The sequence below is a fragment of the Macadamia integrifolia genome, unplaced genomic scaffold (assembly GCF_013358625.1).
Source record: "Macadamia integrifolia cultivar HAES 741 unplaced genomic scaffold, SCU_Mint_v3 scaffold2113, whole genome shotgun sequence".
NCBI lineage: Eukaryota > Viridiplantae > Streptophyta > Magnoliopsida > Proteales > Proteaceae > Macadamia > Macadamia integrifolia.
Window position 1 is genome coordinate 37930 of NW_024868520.1, and position 21298 is coordinate 59227.

General features: G+C 36.4%; 1 protein-coding gene and 1 long non-coding RNA gene across 2 annotated transcripts; both read left to right on the top strand.

Annotated features, from left to right (window-relative positions):
* The first annotated feature begins 8183 nt into the window (after window positions 1-8183).
* On the top strand, window positions 8184-9986 carry LOC122065757 (7-deoxyloganetin glucosyltransferase-like). The gene is made up of 2 exons (XM_042629620.1): window positions 8184-8778; window positions 8865-9986. The coding sequence occupies exons 1-2, from the start codon at window positions 8265-8267 to the stop codon at window positions 9797-9799; spliced, it is 1449 nt and encodes a 482-aa protein (XP_042485554.1). The 5' UTR covers window positions 8184-8264; the 3' UTR covers window positions 9800-9986.
* Window positions 9987-15685: 5699 nt separating this feature from the next.
* Window positions 15686-16417, top strand: LOC122065758. Its single transcript, XR_006136096.1, has 3 exons — window positions 15686-15792; window positions 15882-16048; window positions 16230-16417. It is a non-coding gene; the product is annotated as an uncharacterized LOC122065758 (long non-coding RNA).
* The last annotated feature ends 4881 nt before the right edge of the window (window positions 16418-21298 follow it).

Genomic DNA, 21298 nt, shown 5'->3' on the forward strand with positions numbered 1-21298 from the left:
CCACCTTTCTCTTTCCCAGTCCTCTCTCTCCCCTGCCGCTCCAATTCCACCGTCTTCACGCAACACCCCTCCTGCTTATGGAGGTGGGGCACTGGCAACACCTCCACATTTGAAGAAGAGAAAGATAACAAAGCAACGCACCCTCCTTTAGCTTATTGAATAAATCTATTCCGTCTCTTCCTAATGAACCAGATGGATTCAATTTTTCTTATTAATGATTTAATTCAAAAATAAAATTTGATAACACTTCCGAAGGGAAAAGGTGTGAACCCCCATTTAATTCTAGTCCCCAGATCAGTTTGGAAAACTGGTGAGGGAAATAATGAAAACAGGTGATTTTCTCATTGTAGGGATGCCATGCCACTTGCGGCAAAAGCCCCATGGTCATAACCATTTGCTATCACCTCCATAGGGAAAAATGGAGAGGAAGGGGAGTAGGAGAGGGAGAGGGGAATAGGGTACTGTGCAACGTCAGTAGAGGATGAATGATGCGAGATTCAAACTAATTTATCCAATGGTTATTAAACGCTACCATGCAAGATTCCAATGCATGTTGCTAGCTTCCCAGTCTTTTCCATATATATAAAGGTATTAGACCCTACCAAAAAAAAAAAAGGTATTAAAAAGGGGAGGACGCTACTATCATGTTATCAATTAATCAAGTAATAATGAAAGATGATGTTTTCAAATTAATCACAAGATAAATCTGAACCATTTATTTTACATTTTTGTAATCTAAATTATTGATTCACAATCAGAGTTAAGAGAATACATACTAATATGTAGAGTACTAGTACATATGCAAAAACAAACATGAGATGTGTATCAATAAAAAAGGGGATATTTAATTGAATTAGATTTTGAATATTAACATGTCCACTAATCTAGATAATGTCTGTTCCATCTGGTGAACATCATTTCTCCACCTGGCATCTTAGCATAATAGATATCTTGTGATATTTGAAAAATAACAAACTATGTGACAATAATAATTCATTTTTTTTTTCTTATCTTCCAAAAGGGTAAATGTAAATAATAGACAAATAACTAAGATGATAAGGTGAACATAAAAGGCTCGTTTTGGCATCGTCGTCTCAAAATTTTAAATTCAGATTCATAGATCAGAAGTGGGGGATTGATGACACCAAGGAAGCGTCACCGTGCCATTCATGATGGACAATGGATAGCTATACTTATAAGAGATTAAACTCCTAAAACAAATAATAATAACACAAACTTCCAAAAGCGAAGCTGGCCGTGGACCAGGTCATGTGCCAATCAAGTCTGGAGCTTTGTTAGTTAATTCGCGTTTAAAACGTGTTTAAAACGCCGTCCCCTTTTTTTGTCGTTTTAAACGCCGTTTGCCGAATTTTTCACAGAAAATCGATAAAAAAGGGGAACGGGGCTATTTGAAGTTTTAAATGTGTTTTAAACCCGTATCCGTTTTTTTGATAGTAAAAAAACGGATATTAAAAATGGATACGCATTTAAAACGCGTTTAAAACTTCAAATGAATATTATCTATATTTATTTTGATTATTATCTAGGTATTTAGAGAATTATTATGCCAATTTATGTCTATATATTGCCCTTTTTTTGACACCGTATTATTTAAATATAAACGTTTAAAACACGTATTGTCCGTTTTTTTTCCCCCCGTTTTTACCGTATTTGATCGTATTTTTTACCGTCCCGTTCACGTTTTGATCCGTTTAAAACATGCCCGTACCAAACAATGTTTTTTTGCCGTTCCCGTTTTAACTAACAGAGGTCTGGAGTCTAGACTCTAGATTGGAGAAAGAGTTCAAACTTTAGGCCTGATGTAATATGATTTATATTTCAACTTCATGAGGTGATTTTTCTTTCAAAAATTGTTTGATAGATTTTTTGTTATTATTTTAGTGAAAGAGAAATCAACTGAAATTTTAAAAAATTTTAAAATTAAAATTGATTTCATTCTTGCTGTTTAATGAGTAGATAGTTAATTTGATGGGCAACATAAAAAACACATTTTTTAATCTGGATGGTCTCAGCACACAATGCCTCCACGACCACCTCTCTCCCATCATCACCAGCACCCACCACAACCTTCACCACCACTTTCTCGGCCCCGGCCCCGTCCCCATCCTCGCCTCTGCCCTCATCACCACCACCCTCTCCTAAAAAAATATAAAAAACTTATTTCAAAAATAGAACTATCAAATTTTTACTTTTAAAATATTTTATATTGATTCAATGAAAACAATTTTAACTTCTTGATCAAAACCTATTTGTTGATTATATTATAAAATTAATCCAAAATTGAAATACAAATCATACTTGCAAATCTGGCCAGGTCGATTGCTGTTTTAATTTCTAAAAGTTAAATAATAATAATAATAACAACGTGTAGTTTTGATGTAGAAAATAAATGTTGGATAAAACTTCAACGCAGTGTGCAACTGGTAATCATTCATGTCAATGTCGTGCTGCTCAACACGATTAACCTACTCACATTTTTACTGGTTACAATTGACCGATTCACTTACAAACCATAATAAAGAACTTTTTCTTATTTAATAAAGAACAATTAAATAAGAAAAAGTTATGGTTAATAATAAAAATTAATGAATTTGGTTAGAAGTGGAGGGCAACATTTATTGCTGATGATGATTCAAGAATTGAAGTTTCTTAAGGTATACGTTTAAGATTAAGGGAAAAGTTTAGATATACCGTCGTTATCAAATATGCTAATACCCACTGTGTCTATCTCTTTTTTTCTTTTTTTTTGAAACGATCCTCATATTCTTTTTAAATGATATTCCATCATGTGATCCTATTGATGCTATCTACTAACATACTTGATATGAACGAAATACCTATCCTTCTCCCTAAGATTAAAATGAGAAGGTATCAAACGCGTTTTGAAGGAGATGTAATAACAACATTAAGTTTCTTTGTTGAAATTACTCTCCAAGAATAGAAATCTAAGAAAATCAGACAGGATCATTAAGGAAGATATAGTCAACACCTTTCTCTCAAAATTTCTTTCTTCTGCCAATTCTGTACCTTCAGCAGTATTCACGTGCTTCAAGTCCATTATTTTTTCATAAATTTTGAAGGAAATTATTTTCTTTTTGGGGAAGTTCGGCAAAGGTGCCAAAATTAATTCAAAATCGAATTATTTATATTGAAACTATTCAATAAATGGTTTGATTTTTTATTTTAAAATTAAGTATGTTTAGTTAAATTGTTTCAATTGAATTGAACTATTAAAACCAACGATAAATCATTAAATCGATTAATATACACATAGTAAAATTTAAGTTAATATATACACAGAAAGTTTATATCATTCAATGTTAAGTTTTTATAAATTTCAATAAAATTGATTTTACATCAAACAACTATTAAAAAACTAAACCCATAAAAAAATACATTAAGCAATCCTTAATATTAAAGTTAATATCCATTTCAAAAAGAAAAATTTAAAGGTAAGAAAACCGCTTGGATAAAATATATATTAGAGTTGTATTGGTCAATATATATATCAACTGCGATCAAGATCGATACAACATTGATATGTATGAACCAGTGATTGAGGAATCAGTGTTGGATTGGTGGTATTGGTTAGATCGTGTTGGATTGGTGGTATTGGTTAGATCGTGTTGGATCATGGATCAAATCATAAAAACCCAACTTTATGAAAAAAATAAGGTTAAAATTGACTGATCCAAATCGATGGGGGCCAATCTGAATCAATATCGGACTGACCCGATTCTTGAGAACTAAATCCTTGATAAGAACTAAAAAATTGCATGTACCCTTAAAACAATAAAAAAAAAAAAATATCAGATGGGTCAAGATCACCTAGATCGAATTAGCATCCCTATGAGACTGATACCTAATAAAAATTAATCCAATATCAATCCACTGGTAAGGCATTGTTGATTGTGAATTTATGTCTTTCTTAGTTGATGACTTGAATGCAAAGATGTAAGGATAAACAAAAGAGAGGATTAAAACTCACTCCAACAGGATTCTTCAATGTCCAAGTCAATATATAGAGCAATGGAAGTGAATTGCTGGGAGAGGAGTAAAGAAGAAGAGAGACTAGATTCTTTTACCTCAATATTTACCTATTATTTATAATGGATCAAGAATGCTCTTTCCACGCTGGAGTTAATTTGCACCGAAAAACCTTACTTTACTCGTGAATATTCCGTAGGTGCATATAAATCCAAACCAAATATTTGAGTTTTAGAACATTACTTTTTCACCCTTTTGGAGTTGGAAAAAAATTTACTACCTGAATTGTAGTTAAATGGAATAATTTTCTGAAACATTACTTTTCACCCTTTGTCCACAAATGCTCTCTTACATTTTTGTATTCTTAAAAATACCCGTTAAAATTCTATTCGTTTGACTGCTATTAAGGTGTTTGCAGCTAAAGGGCAGCAGCCAACTTGTGTTCTTTTGAGCTGACCTCAGCTGTCCCTATCAGCTACTGGCAAGGGGCTAGGAGCTATGGTCTAGTGCCTTGTACCGACGTGCCCTCTTCCGGGGGTCACTGGTTGCCGCCCGCACGCCGTGCGCTACGGGGATCTATGATTGTCTTTTAGTCTTGGCCCTTTTGAGATGATTTTTCTGTTTTGGTAAGACTTTTGAAATGACCACTATCCATGGATTTAGGATACTATCAATATTGGTATATGTTTATATTCATACACGAGGTTCACTGTCATTCTCTTACACTTGGCCTCTATATATATATATTAAAATTCTCTTTTATCTTTCACTTTTTTATCGATATTCTCCTGTTTTTATATTTTTACATCTCTTTCTCCCATATTAGTTTTAAAGGAGAGGAATAAGTATGCCGTCGATATCAAATATGCTAACAGATAGCACCAATAGGAACACATGATGGAGTATCATTCAGGAAGGATATGGGGATCATTTCAGAAAAGTAAAAAGAGAGATAGACACAATGAGTGCTAGCATACTTGATATCGGCGGCATACCTAATATTTTCCCTATTTTTAAATGCCCAAATTACCTTTCTTTTTCACTTATAACCTATTACACTCTATTTTAAATTGATTGGTTCAAAACATAGTTTGAACTAAACCACTAACAAGTTTTGTCTCATCTAATCATCAAGGATATTGTAAATTCAAAAAAGAATAATTTTGTATCAGATCTATATCTATATCGGTATTGATGAGGCAAAATATGTCACTTTCCTCAGCACGGCTGAAGCATGTACGCAAACCTGAACAAGACTGAGCTGCTACTTCGGCCTCCGTCAGGCCGTGCTCCACGTCGGCCTCCATCATGCCGCGCTATCACCTCGGCCTCCATCAGGCCGTGCTGCCACCTCGGCCTCCATCAGGTCGTGCTCCACCTCGGCCTCCATGAGGTCGTGCTACAACCACGACCTCCATCAGGCCGTGCTACAACCTCGTCCTCCATCAGGTCGTGCTGCCACCTCGGCCTTCATTAGGCCGTGCTCCACCTCGGACTCCGTCAGGTCGTGCTGCCACCTCGGCCCGACGTCAACAACAAGGTTTCCAAAAATGTGTTTTCGTCCACCCCTACATTCAAGGAACGTAATCCCTATTCCGGAGGACAGGACTCTATCCACTACACGTCATCATAGACGTCACACGGTTGGCCTTTCCGAGTTAAGAGGGGAATATTCCCAGAATCACAAAGTCACTCCCCTTGAGAACTCCACGCCTAACACAGGACTCTTTACAATCATCTCCCATTTGCCCTCCATCAGCAGCCTATAAATACCAAGGTAAACCTCCATCATAGAGGATCGATGACTCACTTCTCTTACTGGAAAAGTTTTCTTGAGCATCTGTTATGGAAAGATCTAACTTAGGCATCGGAGAGTCCCCTGTCGGGTCAGCCCGGCTCTCCCCTGTCATCTCTTCTGTGCAGGTCGGCCAAAGCACTAGGAACTGCAGGGAATATCGTCCGGTAAATTTAGGACCAATACCAACCTAATACCAATAAAAAAAAAATAGAATGCTAAATTTGTGATGATGGATGAGATGATAATAATAATAATAATAATAATATTAATAAATAAATAAATAAATAAGCATCCCTAATGATTAGATGAGACGAAATAATAAATAAATAATATTTTTAAGGACACATCAGCTATGTCAATATCCTTGATGATTGGATGAGACAAAACTTGTAAGTAGTTTGGTTCAAACCATATTTTAAACCAATCAATATAAAAAAAGTGTAATAGGTTACAAGTGAAAAGAAAGGTGAACTGGATATTTAAAAAGAGCAGGGAAAAAAGAGATGTAAAAATAAAAAAACAACGGAATATTAGTAAAAAAGTAAAAAGTAGGGGGTTTTAGTAAATATAGGCCAAATGTAGGGGAGTGATAGTAAATTCCCCTATTCATATTGGTACCGTTTTGGATTCGATCGATTGATTTTGGTACCGTTTTGGATTCCATCAATTGATTTTGTCATTACTTTTTTAAAAGGTATAATTTTTTTTTTCCTACCGTTGAACGATATAGGCAATCAATTCTATATTTTTTTAGTAGAAATATAGGTAATCAATTCGAATCAGTTAAGAATCGAGATCAATATCAACCAATATCAATAGAAGACGATTAATACGATCGATACAATACTTGAAACCATGCCACTATCCTTTCCCTCCCTGTATGATGACCATTGAATCAAGTATCGGTATCAGATTGCTGGATCAGTCAGATCGGATCAGTATCAGCTGAGACCAATCTCAATACCTGATGGATCCTGAGACAGGTATCGGTATCGTCCTAGGTATCGGATACCGATCCGGATCGGTCGATCCAACCCGATCATTTAAAAAAAAAAAATTAAAACTTAAAACTCATAAACTCTTCCTTTTGCCTTCTGTCCTTCGCATAGGGTTTCGAAACTGTTCTTCTCTTCCCCGCTCCCTTAGGGTTTGGGAAGAGAAGTCGAGAACTGTTCCTCAGGTTGCTTACAAAATCCAATTAGAGAAAGAAGGAATCATATTCAAATCGAAATTGTCGAAAATTTTGGAGAATTGCAGCTTCATATCATGCGAAAAGCTTGATCGGATGGCGAATTGGGTTGGTACGAATGTGGCGTCGGCGTTCTTCCCATCGCTGGAGCGGTGTTCTTGCATTAATCTTAACACCGCGGATATGGAAGACGACGAGGAAGAAGCCAAAGATTGCCCGCTGATGCTCACCAAGCCGATCGTTTTCGTCCACCGATTGGTGATAGCACTGCTCCTAGTTTCCCACATCATGTGGATGTGTCTTCTCTAAATATCGTTTTGGTTTCTATGGAGAAAGATTATCTCTTTGTGATTTTGGTGTATTGTACTGTGTTGATCTTGTCCCGTCCGCCTTATGTAGAAATTTGGGTTTAATGTTTCGTTGTTGTATGTTTTGCTTCTGATTGTAGGTTTAAAATCGTGATCTGAGATTGTTCCTTCTGGAGATTTAATAATTTATAAACTTTTGTGTCTTCGGTTAAACAGGTTGATTTGTTTATTCAAAGCAATTTTTCTTCTCCTTTTTTCAGAAAAAAAAAAAAAAAAAAACCGACCCTAAGCCGATACCGTGACCGATCCGGGATAATTGTACGATTTCCGATCCTTGAACGATCTTACCGATACCGATCCGTATCGTATCGGTTTTGACTGTGATCGAAACAGACACCGTTACGGATTTGTAAAACCTTGGTGATGACCCATCACGTATCTCACTGGTGATGTCGGTTAGCGAGCAGTACAAGGGCGAATGAGTTGATTATGTTTTATTATTATTATTATTTTCATAAAATATGTGAAATTAAATTCTTGGTTTTCTATCGCTATAGCCGACGTGTAGTCGGCATACAATCTTCTTCAGATTTTTTATTTTTTTAAATTGTATCGTAATTGACCGCTGCAATTTTTCTGTTAAAAAGCTAAATCCTTGTTTGACCCTTCTGTCTCTGAGTCTCTCTTTTTGACTCCATGAAAAATGGATTCATACATCAACAATTGAATTTTTTTTTTTTAATATATATATATATTCTTAATTCTTTCCAGCTCTTATTCTTCTGTTGTTGTTTTTCACGTGGGCAAATTGGTAAAAAAGTGTGCAAGTTGCTGCTGCCGCCTTGGGTCCTTTGTTTCTCTATAAATTGAGGAGAGACTTTCAGGAGGGAAGCCACTACTGGTTCAACATCCAGGCTTTGAGCTTTTCCAAAACTGAAAGACTAGAGAGATCGAGAGAGAAATGGGTTCCATCGGAGTAGAGGAGAAGAAGCCACATGTGGTTTGCATACCATACCCAGCCCAGGGCCACATTAACCCCATGCTCAAGCTGGCAAAGCTTCTCCACAATAGAGGTTTCCACGTCACCTTTGTCAACACTGAATACAATCACCAACGCCTACTCAAGTCAAGAGGCCCTGATTCTCTTAATGGCTTACCTGACTTTCAATTCGAGACTATCCCAGACGGTCTCCCACCACCAGATATAGATGCCACCCAAGACATCCCAGCCCTCTGTCAGTCTACCCGCACGACTTGCTTAGTTCCTTTCCGCAACCTCCTCTCCAAACTCAATACCACAGCCCACATCCCTCCGGTCACTTGCATAGTCTCTGATGGTGTCATGAGCTTCACCCTTAAAGCAGCTGAGGAAATTGGAGTCCCTGAAGTACTGTTCTGGACAACTAGCGCCTGTGGCTTCTTGGCCTACATGCACTATCCCCATCTCATCAAAAGAGGGCTTACACCTCTCAAAGGTATGCTATAAATAATTTCGAAGCCCACTTCTCTATAACATATCATCACCAATTAACTCTTTGCGTTTTGATTGTGCACTGAGCAGATGCGAGCTACCTATCCAATGGGTACTTGGACACTCCTTTGGATTGGATTCCAGGAATGAATGGTATCCGTTTGAAGGATATTCCTACTTTTGTTCGAACTACCAATCCCGATGACGTCATGCTCGACTTTGTCAAGGGAGAAGTAGGGAGAGCTTACAAAGCTTCTGCAATAATTTTAAATACCTTTGAAATCCTTGAGAAGGACGTCGTGGATGCACTCTCAACGATGTTGCCTCGCGTTTACACCATCGGCCCTCTTCCCTTGATGTTGGATCAGATTAAAGATGATAGATTGAGCTCCATCGGGTCCAATCTATGGAAAGAAGAATCAGAGTGTCTTGAATGGCTCGATTCCAAAGAACCCAGTTCTGTGGTTTATGTGAACTTTGGGAGCATCACAGTAATGACGCCTCAGCAACTCGTGGAGTTCGCCTGGGGTCTAGCTAATAGCAACCACACCTTTTTGTGGATCATAAGGCCCGATCTTGTAGCGGGTGACTCGGCCGTTCTGCCGTCCGAGTTCGTTAGCCAAACCAAAGAGAGAGGAATGCTATCAAGTTGGTGCCCACAGGAGAAAGTGCTGAACCATCCAGCCATAGGTGGTTTCTTAACGCACAGTGGGTGGAACTCTACACTGGAAAGCATTTGTGGTGGTGTGCCTATGGTTTGTTGGCCATTCTTTGCGGAGCAGCAAACTAACTGCAGATACTCCTGTACTCATTGGGGGATAGGCACCGAGATGGACAACAATGTTAAAAGGGATGAGGTTGAGAAGCTTGTGAGAGAGTTGATGGAGGGAGATAAGGGTAAAGAGGTGAAGACTAAGGCCATGGTGTGGAAAAAGAAAGCAGAGGAGGCCACCAGTCCCGATGGTTCTTCTCTCCTCAATTTTGACAACTTGGTGGACGAGATTCTCCTTTCCAATCGAAACTAATAGATTTGATGGATGCTGTTCAATTCGTGGGGATCACCTTTGGAGTGGTTCCACTTCCTATGGATGGTGCAAGATGGGGCGGGGTTGTTGCATGTGAAGAGAGGAACTTTTTCTCGATTTGTTTTAAGTTATTCCATCGTTTCTACCATTAATATATTATAAATGGCACCGTGTATTTTAAATTTGACATTTTTTTTATTGTCCCTCTCTCTTATTTTTGGAAGTAATATCTAATGTGGGGTTCAATGCTATAAACAAAAATAGCCAAAAAGGGAAACGTACGTGCATACTAAAAAAAAAATATTGTGGAAAGGATCCTCACTCCAATATATATATAGCCAATGTAGATAATGACATTATCAATAAAGGGTCACAATGTGTTTTGTATTTTTGAAAAATTACAAGATAAATTGGGTAAAGGGACTGACTCTAGGTGTAATTGTGTAGGATGAATTGGATAATCAAAAGTCACGATCATGATATAAAGTTAGATATAATTAATCAAGAGGTTCTTGTTTGAGTCTAGCTTTATGAGTCTTTCATAATTAAGTTTTTGTAATCTAAATGGATGATTCTCCAATCAGAGTTGGGGAGAATGCACAGCAATATCTAAAATCTTGGTACACATGCATAAATGGATATTTGGTTAATTTAGATAATTTCAACTTTATCCAATGGTCAAAATGGACATATCATTCGTCCGTCTGGAAGAATAGATACCTTATACTTGAAAAAAATGCAAGAGATCGCTACCTAGTCAAGTGGGCCATATATCAGAGTGGGACGAATGAGAGCATGAGCAAGAACATCAATGAATGGCATAATAATTTCACACACCATTACCTCTGGACGTAGAACCACAATCAGGCACCTTTCTTTTTCTTTTCTTTTTTCAGAAAATGACAAACCTCCTTTACCAAAAAAAATATAAAAATAAATAAATAACTAACCATTGTGATAATAATACTCTATTTTTTTTTTTCTCTAATTTCTCGTCTTTCACGTCTTTCATATATAGATAATGGACAAATAATTGAGATGACAAGCAGATTTTAAACGTTGGTTTTGGCCTCGTGGAATAAAAAACTTTAAATTAAGTTCCGTTAATCAAAGGAGGGAGACGACCCAATGAACCATCTCCGTTGCCGTCCAACACAGAGAAAAGGGACTGTGCTTTCTGCCTTCTTTAGAACGACCGGTTCTGTGCCACTCGAAGTTGGTCATCGCCCTACTTCCTAATTAAGAGATTGGAGATTCAACTCTTCAACATTAATTATAAGAAGAAAAAAAGCAAAATACACTTCCTAAAGCGTGTCTAACAAGTGTTACAACTACTACGGCTGCAAAGGAAAGCCGGCCATCCTTGAGCCCAAGCCATGTGCCGAGCAGGGTAAGAATTCAAACCTAATTATTATTATTATTATTATTATTTTAATCTACCATCCTAATAAGCGTCAACTTAGCTTTCATTATTATATTTTTATCTATCATCCTACTGAGCGCTGGCCAACCTATTGGGTACAAGTAGGATAAAGGACTACTTTTACATCCATCTATCTACCAGTTTGATCTTACAATCTCTTCCCCCAGGCATCGGACTTGAACTTTTCAAACTAAAGCTGTGTCAAGTAAACTAAGTTAATGCTCATAAGAATTTAAAAAATTAAAGCTGTCACCACTATACTGTTTATAAAAATTCAAATCGAATAGTTAGTTTTTATTTTGTCAAACAAAAACAAACGTATAGTTTTCGCGCAGAAAATAAATTTGGATCAATGTGCAGCTGGTGAGTTAATGCAGCTAGTGATCAGTTTGTCAATGTCGTGGTGCTCCGTATTCGACACGATTGACAGACTCACAACCCGTAAAGATCAATTAAAGAAGAAGAAAGTTGCAAAAAAGTTGATGAATTTTGCCAAAATTTTCCGGAGAGGAGGTCAAGAGTTACGTTTTAATACAATAATTGAGGTAAAGGTCACGTCAACATCATTTTTTTTTTTTTTTTTTTTAAATCAAAGTGCTTACATCAACTTATACACATCTCAGTTAATCCTTGAAGAGACTAGTACAATAACCTACCATCGTGATTACTATCAACTATAAATGTTCTCTATTGAAATCACACTCCAGGTGGTACACATGTCTAAAGTGCTGGGTAATGTTAACTACGCATTTGCTTAAGACATTTGCAGAACATTAATTATTTTACAGGCAATGGATTTTGTTAGAGTTCGAGGTGGGTTGCCTTCATTGGTCTCCTTCAACCATAGTTATAAAAATCAGATTGGATTGGTTCGGCTGACATCAATCCTTGATATTAAATTAATCTGATTCACATTGATCCACTAGGTAATGTATAAAGGTAAAATGGTTAAAACATCAATTTTATTCATAATTAATTGGGATAAATTTGTTCAATTCTAATGGATACTGATCCAATCCATATCATTATCGATTGAAATCAATCCCGAGTTTAAAACCTTAGCGTCGAGCGGTGCTTCCGATGAAGTCACAAATGTAATTTCAAAAGCTGAGTAAAGAAAAGCCCAACAAGCAAGCCCGAGTCCACCCTGAGCCTTACGGGGCCTTGGTTGGACTTTTCTGTATGTGGGTTTAGCTATAGGGTATGGTTCTAGTAGTCAGTATCTGATCAGTTGAATCGGCCGATTTGAATTAATATTGGTATCGATAGAGAGGTCATTATTGATTCTTGACAAGGGTAAAATGTGAATAACACTATTCTTATTTAAAAAACAGGGATAAATCCATCCGATTTGAACCAATATGAATCGATTCGGATCAATATCATATTGTTATCAGTTGAGACCGACACAGATTAGTAGATCCATGCAAGGAACTAACCGGCAGGCTAGAGGCCCACGTAACCACCTTCTCAGTAAAAACATTGGAAGATCTCAACCGCCAAAGAAAAAGAAAAAATTTCATTGAGCACATGGATATGTAGCTCCCCTAATAATTAATATGAAAATATCTCATATCCTGTAAGGTGTGTGATAGAAATCCAAGGATACAATCCCATGGTTTTCTTCTAGTAGTCCCATAAAAGTTGCTCGGAAGGCGAGAGTAAGCATCTGAAAGAATGCCTTAGTGTAGTGACCCAAGAAAGGGAAGGGGCTTTCTGTATCTAAGGAGTTGCTCAGCTATTCTAGTGAATGGATCAGATTCACATACGAGAATGTTCTTGTACACTCTTGATCCATGAATATAGAATCTATTGAATAAAGAGATACAATTGATTCTATATCCACTGATTAAGACTGTTCTTGTACATTCTCATACGTGAACCTGATATGCTTTCACTATTCCACAGTCTAGACAAATGGTGGGTCAATGCTCGGGAGGAATCTGAATGTATTAAATGAAGAAAGAGAGTAGATTTCACTTACGCCATTCTTTCCCGTTGGAAACAAGAAGAACACAGCCCGGAAAAAGAAAAAATTTCCGGCAAGGAACTAACCGGCAGGCTAGAGGCCCACGTAACCACCTTCTCAGTAAAAACATTGGAAGATCTCAACCGCCAAAGAAAAAGAAAAAATTTCATTGAGCACATGGATATGTAGCTCCCCTAATAATTAATATGAAAATATCTCATATCCTGTAAGGTGTGTGATAGAAATCCAAGGATACAATCCCATGGTTTTCTTCTAGTAGTCCCATAAAAGTTGCTCGGAAGGCCAGAGTAAGGACCCGTTTGGTATCATTCTGAAAAAACGTTTCTAGCGTTTTTTCGTTATATTAGAATAAAAAAACGGAAAAAACCGTTTGGTGGGATTATGCTGTGTTTCGATTTTTTTGAAACGAAAATTGAAAAAAAAACGAAAACGGAAGCCAAAGTCACTACAGTTTCGTTTCAAAACCCCTAATTAGGAACGATCGTTCCCGATAGCTGGAGCGTGAGGAGCATCTGCAGGTAAACCCTTCTCTCCTCTTCTTCTTCTTCTTCTCTCTCTTCTTGTCTCTTCTTCTCCTCTGTTCGTACTCGTTTCTTCTCCTCTCTTCTTCTCTCTTCTTCTCCTCTGTTCGCCTTCTTCTTTCTTCTTCTCCTGGTTTCGCCTTGTTCTATCTTCTTCTCCTCTGTTCGCTTCTCTCTTTTTCTCTTTTTCTCTTTTTCTCTTCTTCTCTCTTCTTCTCCCCTGTTCACAATTACTAAATAACTGCACTCGTAGCTCATTCAATTACTAAATAACTTTTAAAGCAGTTTCCAAGCCTTTTTAACTTCCCTAAGAAGCACAACTGCCAACACTGCGTGGTATATGAACTACTTTAATTTTTGAAGGGAGATGGATGCATGTGCAATCCCGCTTGAAAGGCACCACAATAATCACTAAAATCTGGGAGTTTCAGATGCTATATTTTAGGAAAGATGGGCCCATTTTTTATCCTGGTATATGTGCTCAGTAAGGTCATACTATCAGTTCCTTTTTAGTGGCTTTTAGATGTTCCAAGGATTTGGGATCAGTAGTTATCTTCTAGTGGTTGAGGTTTTTGTGTAGGTGACATCACTGCAAAGAATCTTGAGATTTTGATCAGATAAAGTTTCCATTTGCTAAAAACATGTTGAATATGCAAAAAGGGTGAGGAATGTACTGCAATCTCCACATCGTGTGATTGCAAAAACAACTGGGAGCTATAACTTGTATCTACTCTTGATGAACTGGGTGGAATGTGTGGAACTTACTTGGATTCTCCTAACAACTTGGTTTTTGTCTTGTTTGGGTTTTTGGTGGCATCCTATGGAGAGTGATAACATTTCTATTTCTTGGGTGGTTTTTTAAGGAAATCAACAAATTTTAGGGAAACCAATGGCTCTGCCTAGGATAGTTATGGACATTTGGTCCTATCTATTCCACTGGGTATCTGCAGCTAATGAGTTTGCAGGTATTGGTAAAGCATCTTTTGGACCAGATTGGAGTTGTGTTCTTATTGTATATTGCTATTCCCTTTTCTTTAAGAGAGGAAACTTGAGTACTTTTGTGTACAAATCATGTATGATAATTTATTTTTCTGCCCTTGCTGATTAAAAATAGTAGTTATAAAAAGATGTCTCCTGAAAATGTAATGGATTGGTAGAAGAGTCGATGAATATTTCTGAAACATGAGTGGCTTGTCAAGATTGTCATAGTAGAACTTGTCATGCCATGAGAGTATCCATCTCATAAATATTTTGCCCACTTCACTGGCCAAACATGGGTTCTCTTTTGTGGAACATCTTTGAAGTAAAACATTTTCTTTTAAACTAATAGTTCTATGCTAGAAAGAGGTTTCCTCTAAACCATATGTCAAATTACCCTCCTTCTTTTCTCTGTTATTCTGTCATGGGATGATTTGAGTAATTCTGCCGTTTTTAACTTTTAATTGAGCAGTAGTAGCAATGTTGTGTGTTATTCCTCTTACCCTGGGACCTCTAAGGGAATAGGGAAGTTCATTTTAGTCTCACCGCTTTGGTAATGAAATATCAACTTTGACAGGTGGTGTTTGAAGAAATTTTCATTGCACTTGATTCTGGCGCATTAGAGCAGCTGAAAGAGTTGAGTTCCAGGCTCAGAGCTGTTGAAGAATCAATTAATGAGAGCAGCTTCATGACAGAGGTTATTGCGAGGGAAATGGCAGGAGGATTGACTTCTCGTTATGAGCAGGTAGTCCTGTTTTATTGATATTGAGCCATGTTTAGCATGTGGCTAGTTGCACTCACATATGCAAAATGTATCAGGACCTGCAAAAACTGGAGCAGTATTTGCCACTTTTAGAAAATTTGATGATTCATGTTCAGTCACTTAGCAACAATCAAATAATTGTTCGTTGGACTTTAGGCCTTAAGATAAGATGGACTAGTGTTCTTAGTGCTTCTTCAATTTTTAACCTTAGGGGCGCAAAGTTCTATAATATTGATAGTTTGCACTTAGAGCTTGGGATGAACCTTTTCCTTTATGGTGCAATTTTGCGAGAAAGCGCTTTGGAAGTTCTAACAGAAGGTACTTGAGTATGATTCCTTATTGACTTTATTTTTTTATGTTTCTCTTTTCCTATACTATATGATAGTTTTGGTTCTTCCAATGTCCAGATCTGGTGTAGTCTGCTACTCTGTACAGGAAAGCTGTCGGAGTTTATCACTATCTGGTTAATGAAGTACTTCAATCTTTACAACCTCCATTCACTCAGGAAAGACCGCCAGAATGTACCTCATCTGTGTGTTCCATTATGAGCTTAATTTGCCTTGCTGAAGCACAGGTTGGTATTTTTCTTCTCTTTTGGTTGTATGAATGGATCTTCATTGTGAAATTGTTGATTCCTGAAGACTGCACCTTGTGTTCTTTTCTTGTTGCTACGCGTTAGGCTGTGACTACCAGAAAAGCTGGAGAAAAGGGTACTACTCACAGTCTTTTAGCGAAGTTACACTATGGCATTGCAGAGTTGTTTGATGAGGCTGGCAGTATTCTACATTCAGTGAAGAAAGACTCCAAAGATACAATTGCAAACAAGGATTTCCTTTGTCCTCATTCAACTTTTCTTTTTCATTATAGTTGTCAGTTTTTGGCTTTTGCTTATCCTTTATTGATAGATTCTATGCTATAAGGATATCCATTTATCATGTCTATGTTTTCTTGTCTTTAAGTCATTAACATTTTGTTTTTAGAAATTTCTGTGAGCTTCAACTTATTTGAACAATTTTTTCTTAAGTAGCTGGGAAACAGGAGTGATGATTGTATACTTGGTTAATATTTCATAATGATGATGAATGATTGTTGTCAATCTTCTTGTAAAATATGTAGGTCTTTGACTTAAAAGAAAAGAAAAAAAAAAACCGTTTCTGAAACAAGCATTACCAAACGGCAGAAATGTCGTTTCTTGGTTCTGAAACTGTTCTAGAAACAGATTCACCAAACAACCTTAAATCGTTTAAAAATGGCGTTTTGACACAGAAACTGAAATTTCCGTTTCTGACACGAAACGGAGTTTCTGGTACAGAAACGATACCAAACGGAGCCTGATTTACAACCTGTATTGACGATTCTAGTTAGATTACTCATCTTCTTAGGGTTTCTATTTTTCTTTTTCTTTTTATCTTTGTTGCTCTCCCTTCTCATGGCGGTTGCAGAGGTTGAGTTCGAAGCATCGTTAGTGGCTAAGCATAGAGATCCCTCATCTGCTCATCTTAATTCTTGACATTCACACTCACAAATCGAACCCTCATTTATTTTTTATTTTTTTTGCCCACTTGTTACAATGGGCAAGAAGAATCAATCTTTTCCTATGATGGTTTTTATAGAGGGATGCATATTCTAACATGGATGTTCATTCGTGCTCATATAAGATCTCTCTCTCTCTCTCTCTCTCTCTCTCTGTGCATGTGTGTGTGTTCCACCTTCCCCATCTACTCCATGGAATTTCAGAAAGCAATGATTTAAGCAAAGAGCAAGAGACTGATATTTGGCATTTATTTACTAGACAAATCGAATCGGATAATATCCAGATTTCATTTAATAAAACGAATTTCAAATGGGATAGTATTCATATTTCATTTAATAAAACAATTTCGAATTGCATACCATTTTACATATTCGATTGAATATCTAGATCTGCAAAAGTGGTGGGAGGACTTGAACACAAGACCAAAGCCCAAGACTATTATGATGAAACATGCGCTTTAACATTTGAGCAACTCAATTATCCACATGACATATAGTTAGATCATTTCAATATATACTTGAAGAAATGTGCTAAAACATCAATGAATGTTTCTAAGTTAGTAAACCTAGGAAAGACATTCACCCCCACCCACCCCCCCTCCCCCCCCCCCCACCCCAAAAAAAAAAAAAGAACCTAGAAAAGATGTTAGATGTTGATAAGAAAGTTTCAGTAAATATAAGTGAAGTCTCGTTCTATGATAGAAACATTTCCTCATTTCTTTCCAGAATATTTCTTAGTTAATGAAACATATAAAGATAAATCTAGGAGGGGCATTTATTCATAAGTTTGTGAAAAACTGTAAGAAGAAGACTATTGAAAGATATATAATCATTTGTCTTCAAGAAAGTTTTTCATCTAGAAATTTAGAACGAACAAATTGAAGATGATGATGAAGGTTGAGATGTACCGATGGACACTTTCCTTAAGACAATAGATGCCCCCTATTTGTGCAATCTGGTGAATGCGAATTGACATCTAAGATACAATTGCCTGATGGATTTCAACAACAATGGTGCACTTCCTTACAACAAACTCCTTTGAGTTAAACAGAGTTGTACTCAAACTCACAAAAGAAAAACAAATAGATTGGTGTATAGAACCAAAAAGCTAAACACATTGTTGTATGAGAAAAATCAAGAAAAATAGAGAGACTTTTTATGAGATAATATCACAAAAAAATCATATTTGATAGGTTAGAGACCACCTCTATTTTAAAGGGAAAAAACCATTTAAGGCACCCTTTCCAAAAAAGGCAACCTTATGAAAAATAATCATTAACTAGTACTGAATTGACATTGGCCGACACTTAATGAGGTGTCACCGACATCGGGGACAACTAGTGTCGTCCATTGAATTACAAATGCCAGCTTAAACTAAATACATGCATAATAGAGAATATGGGATATTGTTTGAGGCTTTTGACAAACCCTGGCACCAAGTATATTCTATTCGGTGTTTGATGGCCTGGAAATGACGTTAGGTAAAACCCCAAACAACGTTGGAGAGAGTGCCATCAAAGTCGAGAAAAGCACATTTAACCCCGAGTAAAAACCCAAAAATTAATCCAGGTTGGTGCAAAATAATTAATTATAAATCAAAGCCCTGCCACAACACACCACACCACGACACGGCACAATCTGGCCTAACTCGGCAGACACACTTGTGCTTGAAAAGCACTATGGACATGAGGAAGGAAAGATACCTCTCTAAGGAACCCTACCCTTAAATTCACATTCCTACATAGCAATATGTTGTCATTCTCATCCACTTCCAATGTGGGGCTAAAGTTCTCACACAAAAATGCCCTTCTCAAAAGCAACTTCAAAACCTCAAAAGCTTGTGGGAGGTAAAATTGTTAAATCCCAAATTATAAAATCAAACAAAAAGGTATTTTGAAACTTTATTTAATGTAAACAATTTTCCAAAAATTTCCTTCAAAGTTGTAAATATCGATAAAACAAAGTAAGCCTGAACACTTAAGAATTGTAGGATACATCGTTGCAGATGTCTTCGAAACTTAAATCCACACTTGGGATAATAAATCATGTTATAAAATATGAGTGAAGTTAAACTTCTTAAACCTTTTTTCATTGGTGTAGCTGACTCACCACCCATATATTGTCATCCGACCTTGTAATAAAACCCTTTAAATTTAAGGACAATTTTTTTGCTTTCTCCCCACCTTAGGCTCATGAATGTTTAGAGAAGTCGCCCATGAAATTCTCATTAGAGGCAATCTCACCTCCTATGTTCATTTAAGTTAGCAACTAGTATACTTTACGTTAACAGACACTCATATAATATGAAGCATGGTCAATTAAGAGTTTAATAACTCAACATCCTTCCATTGCGGTGAAAACCATCTTCTGATCTAGCTAAAATAGGCAACAAATGATAGTAATTGTCAAATCATTCAGTGACTTCTTTTTTACCCCCATTGAACCTAATTCCAGGGGATCTCCTATCACATAGGTTTGACATCCATCATATTGACTAATGAATCACAGACTTTTAAGCCTATTCCTTTAGATGTCTCTTATATATCAGAAGAAAATTTTCAAAAAGCAGATTCTCACCGACAGTGGAGACCAATTTTCAAAAAGCAAAGGAAAGAAGTTTCGCCGAAGTTTCAAAAAGCAGACAGTAGAATTTCAAAAAGAAGACAGTGGAGTATGAAGTTTCAAAAAAGCAAAAAGTAGATTCCACCGACAGTGAAGCACAGATAATGGAGAAAAAATTTACTAAAAGAATGACAGTTGTCCCTAATGTAATTCAGATTCTCGGATCTGAAATAAAGTTTTTTTTCATGTATATATTTTCCTATAAATAGAGTAAGTCCCGGGAAGGAGTCCCCCCCGGAAGTCTTTTGATTTCTTAGAATCCTTGTAAAAGAGTTCTGATAAAATATTTTCCAGAAGCAATTTAACGAAGTGATTTTCTATCTACATCATTCCTGTAAGTTTTCTTTTATTCTTGATTATATATAGTTTGTAGTTCGTTTTATAGCAGCTTCTCGTTCTATTCTCAGATCAAAGCCTACAGTCGTGCCTCTTGATTCTGTGAAATAGATCTAGTCAAGCAACTTTATTATTGTTCTGTTCATAATTAACCATGAGTGAGTAGTTCATCTCATCAAAAGAGTTAAGGGTATATGTGTGGTTAAGAAAAGAGCATTATGTATATATAATTTTATAATTTAGAATTGTAAATTCTAATATTACTCTTCCGAAATGATTGAAAGTAGATTAAGGTCGAAGATCTTTCTTAGGGAGTGATTAAGACACTTGAACTCTGTATTATATCAGGAGTAGTGGACTGATATATAACCAGAGAATAGTCTAAAGCTCTAGATCTAGATCGGTATCTGCTATCATTCAGACTAAGTAGCCTTATGACTATATAGCAATCTCTTCTAGTAATATTCCAAAAGAATAGGACCTTACGCTCTCGACGTTGAGCCAAGGAGGCCGTTTAAGTCCCAGTGAGTAGAACTCCTATGTGAGGGTATGAATCATGTTGGCAGGGCGTCCTACATGAACTAGAAGATTTGTAGTCCCTGGCTAAGTATTCCCCTAAAGTAAAAAGACTGTTTGAGTTAGCATTCCAAAAGAACTGGGCCTAAATTACTGTGCTTGTATCACCGTTTGAATCCCAGTGTGAGGATGTGAGTTGTATAGGCATGACGTTCTATGCAAGCTTGAATTAAGGTCTAAAAAAAAAAAGAGTCTTTTTTTTGTTTTTTTATAAGCTCTTTTTCGAAACGCTATACAAAACCCTATACTCTTTTGATTTTCCTTTCCCTGTGCTCAACTCTCGATTTCTTTCTGTAATTCTTGATTTCTTTCTATAATTTTCCTTTTACGTCTTCCAACTAAATCGGCAGTCCCGGCTGTAATTCTCTTTGGTATCAGAGCTGTGTTTATTTATAATTCTGTTTAATTTATAAAAAGTTTATGTTCTCAGTTTATTTGCATTATTTTAGCTTTATAGAATATCTCACTAGTGAATATAATAGAATTTATCATTACGATTATTTTAGATTAGAATACTTAGATTTAAACTCTTTATCTGTTATAGTTTCTGCAGAATATAAAGATTATTGTACTTCAATAATAGAATCTTCAGAAGAATTAAGAAATTTACCAGAAGAAGTAAAACAAATTATTTTACAAAAAGCTAGTTTAACTCCAGAAGAAATACTTAATAAATACAGAAGACAAATTTTAAAATATAATCAATGGAAAGGATTACATAGAAACTATTATCCTTTATTAGCTTTACCAAGAAGCT

Bases quoted from the DNA above. Each gene is read 5' to 3' on its own strand.
- LOC122065757 (XM_042629620.1), top strand. From the start codon at position 8,265: ATGGGTTCCATCGGAGTAGAGGAGAAGAAGCCACATGTGGTTTGCATA. The intron at 8,779-8,864 runs GTATGCTATAAA...TGCACTGAGCAG, and splicing joins AGGGCTTACACCTCTCAAAG to ATGCGAGCTACCTATCCAAT.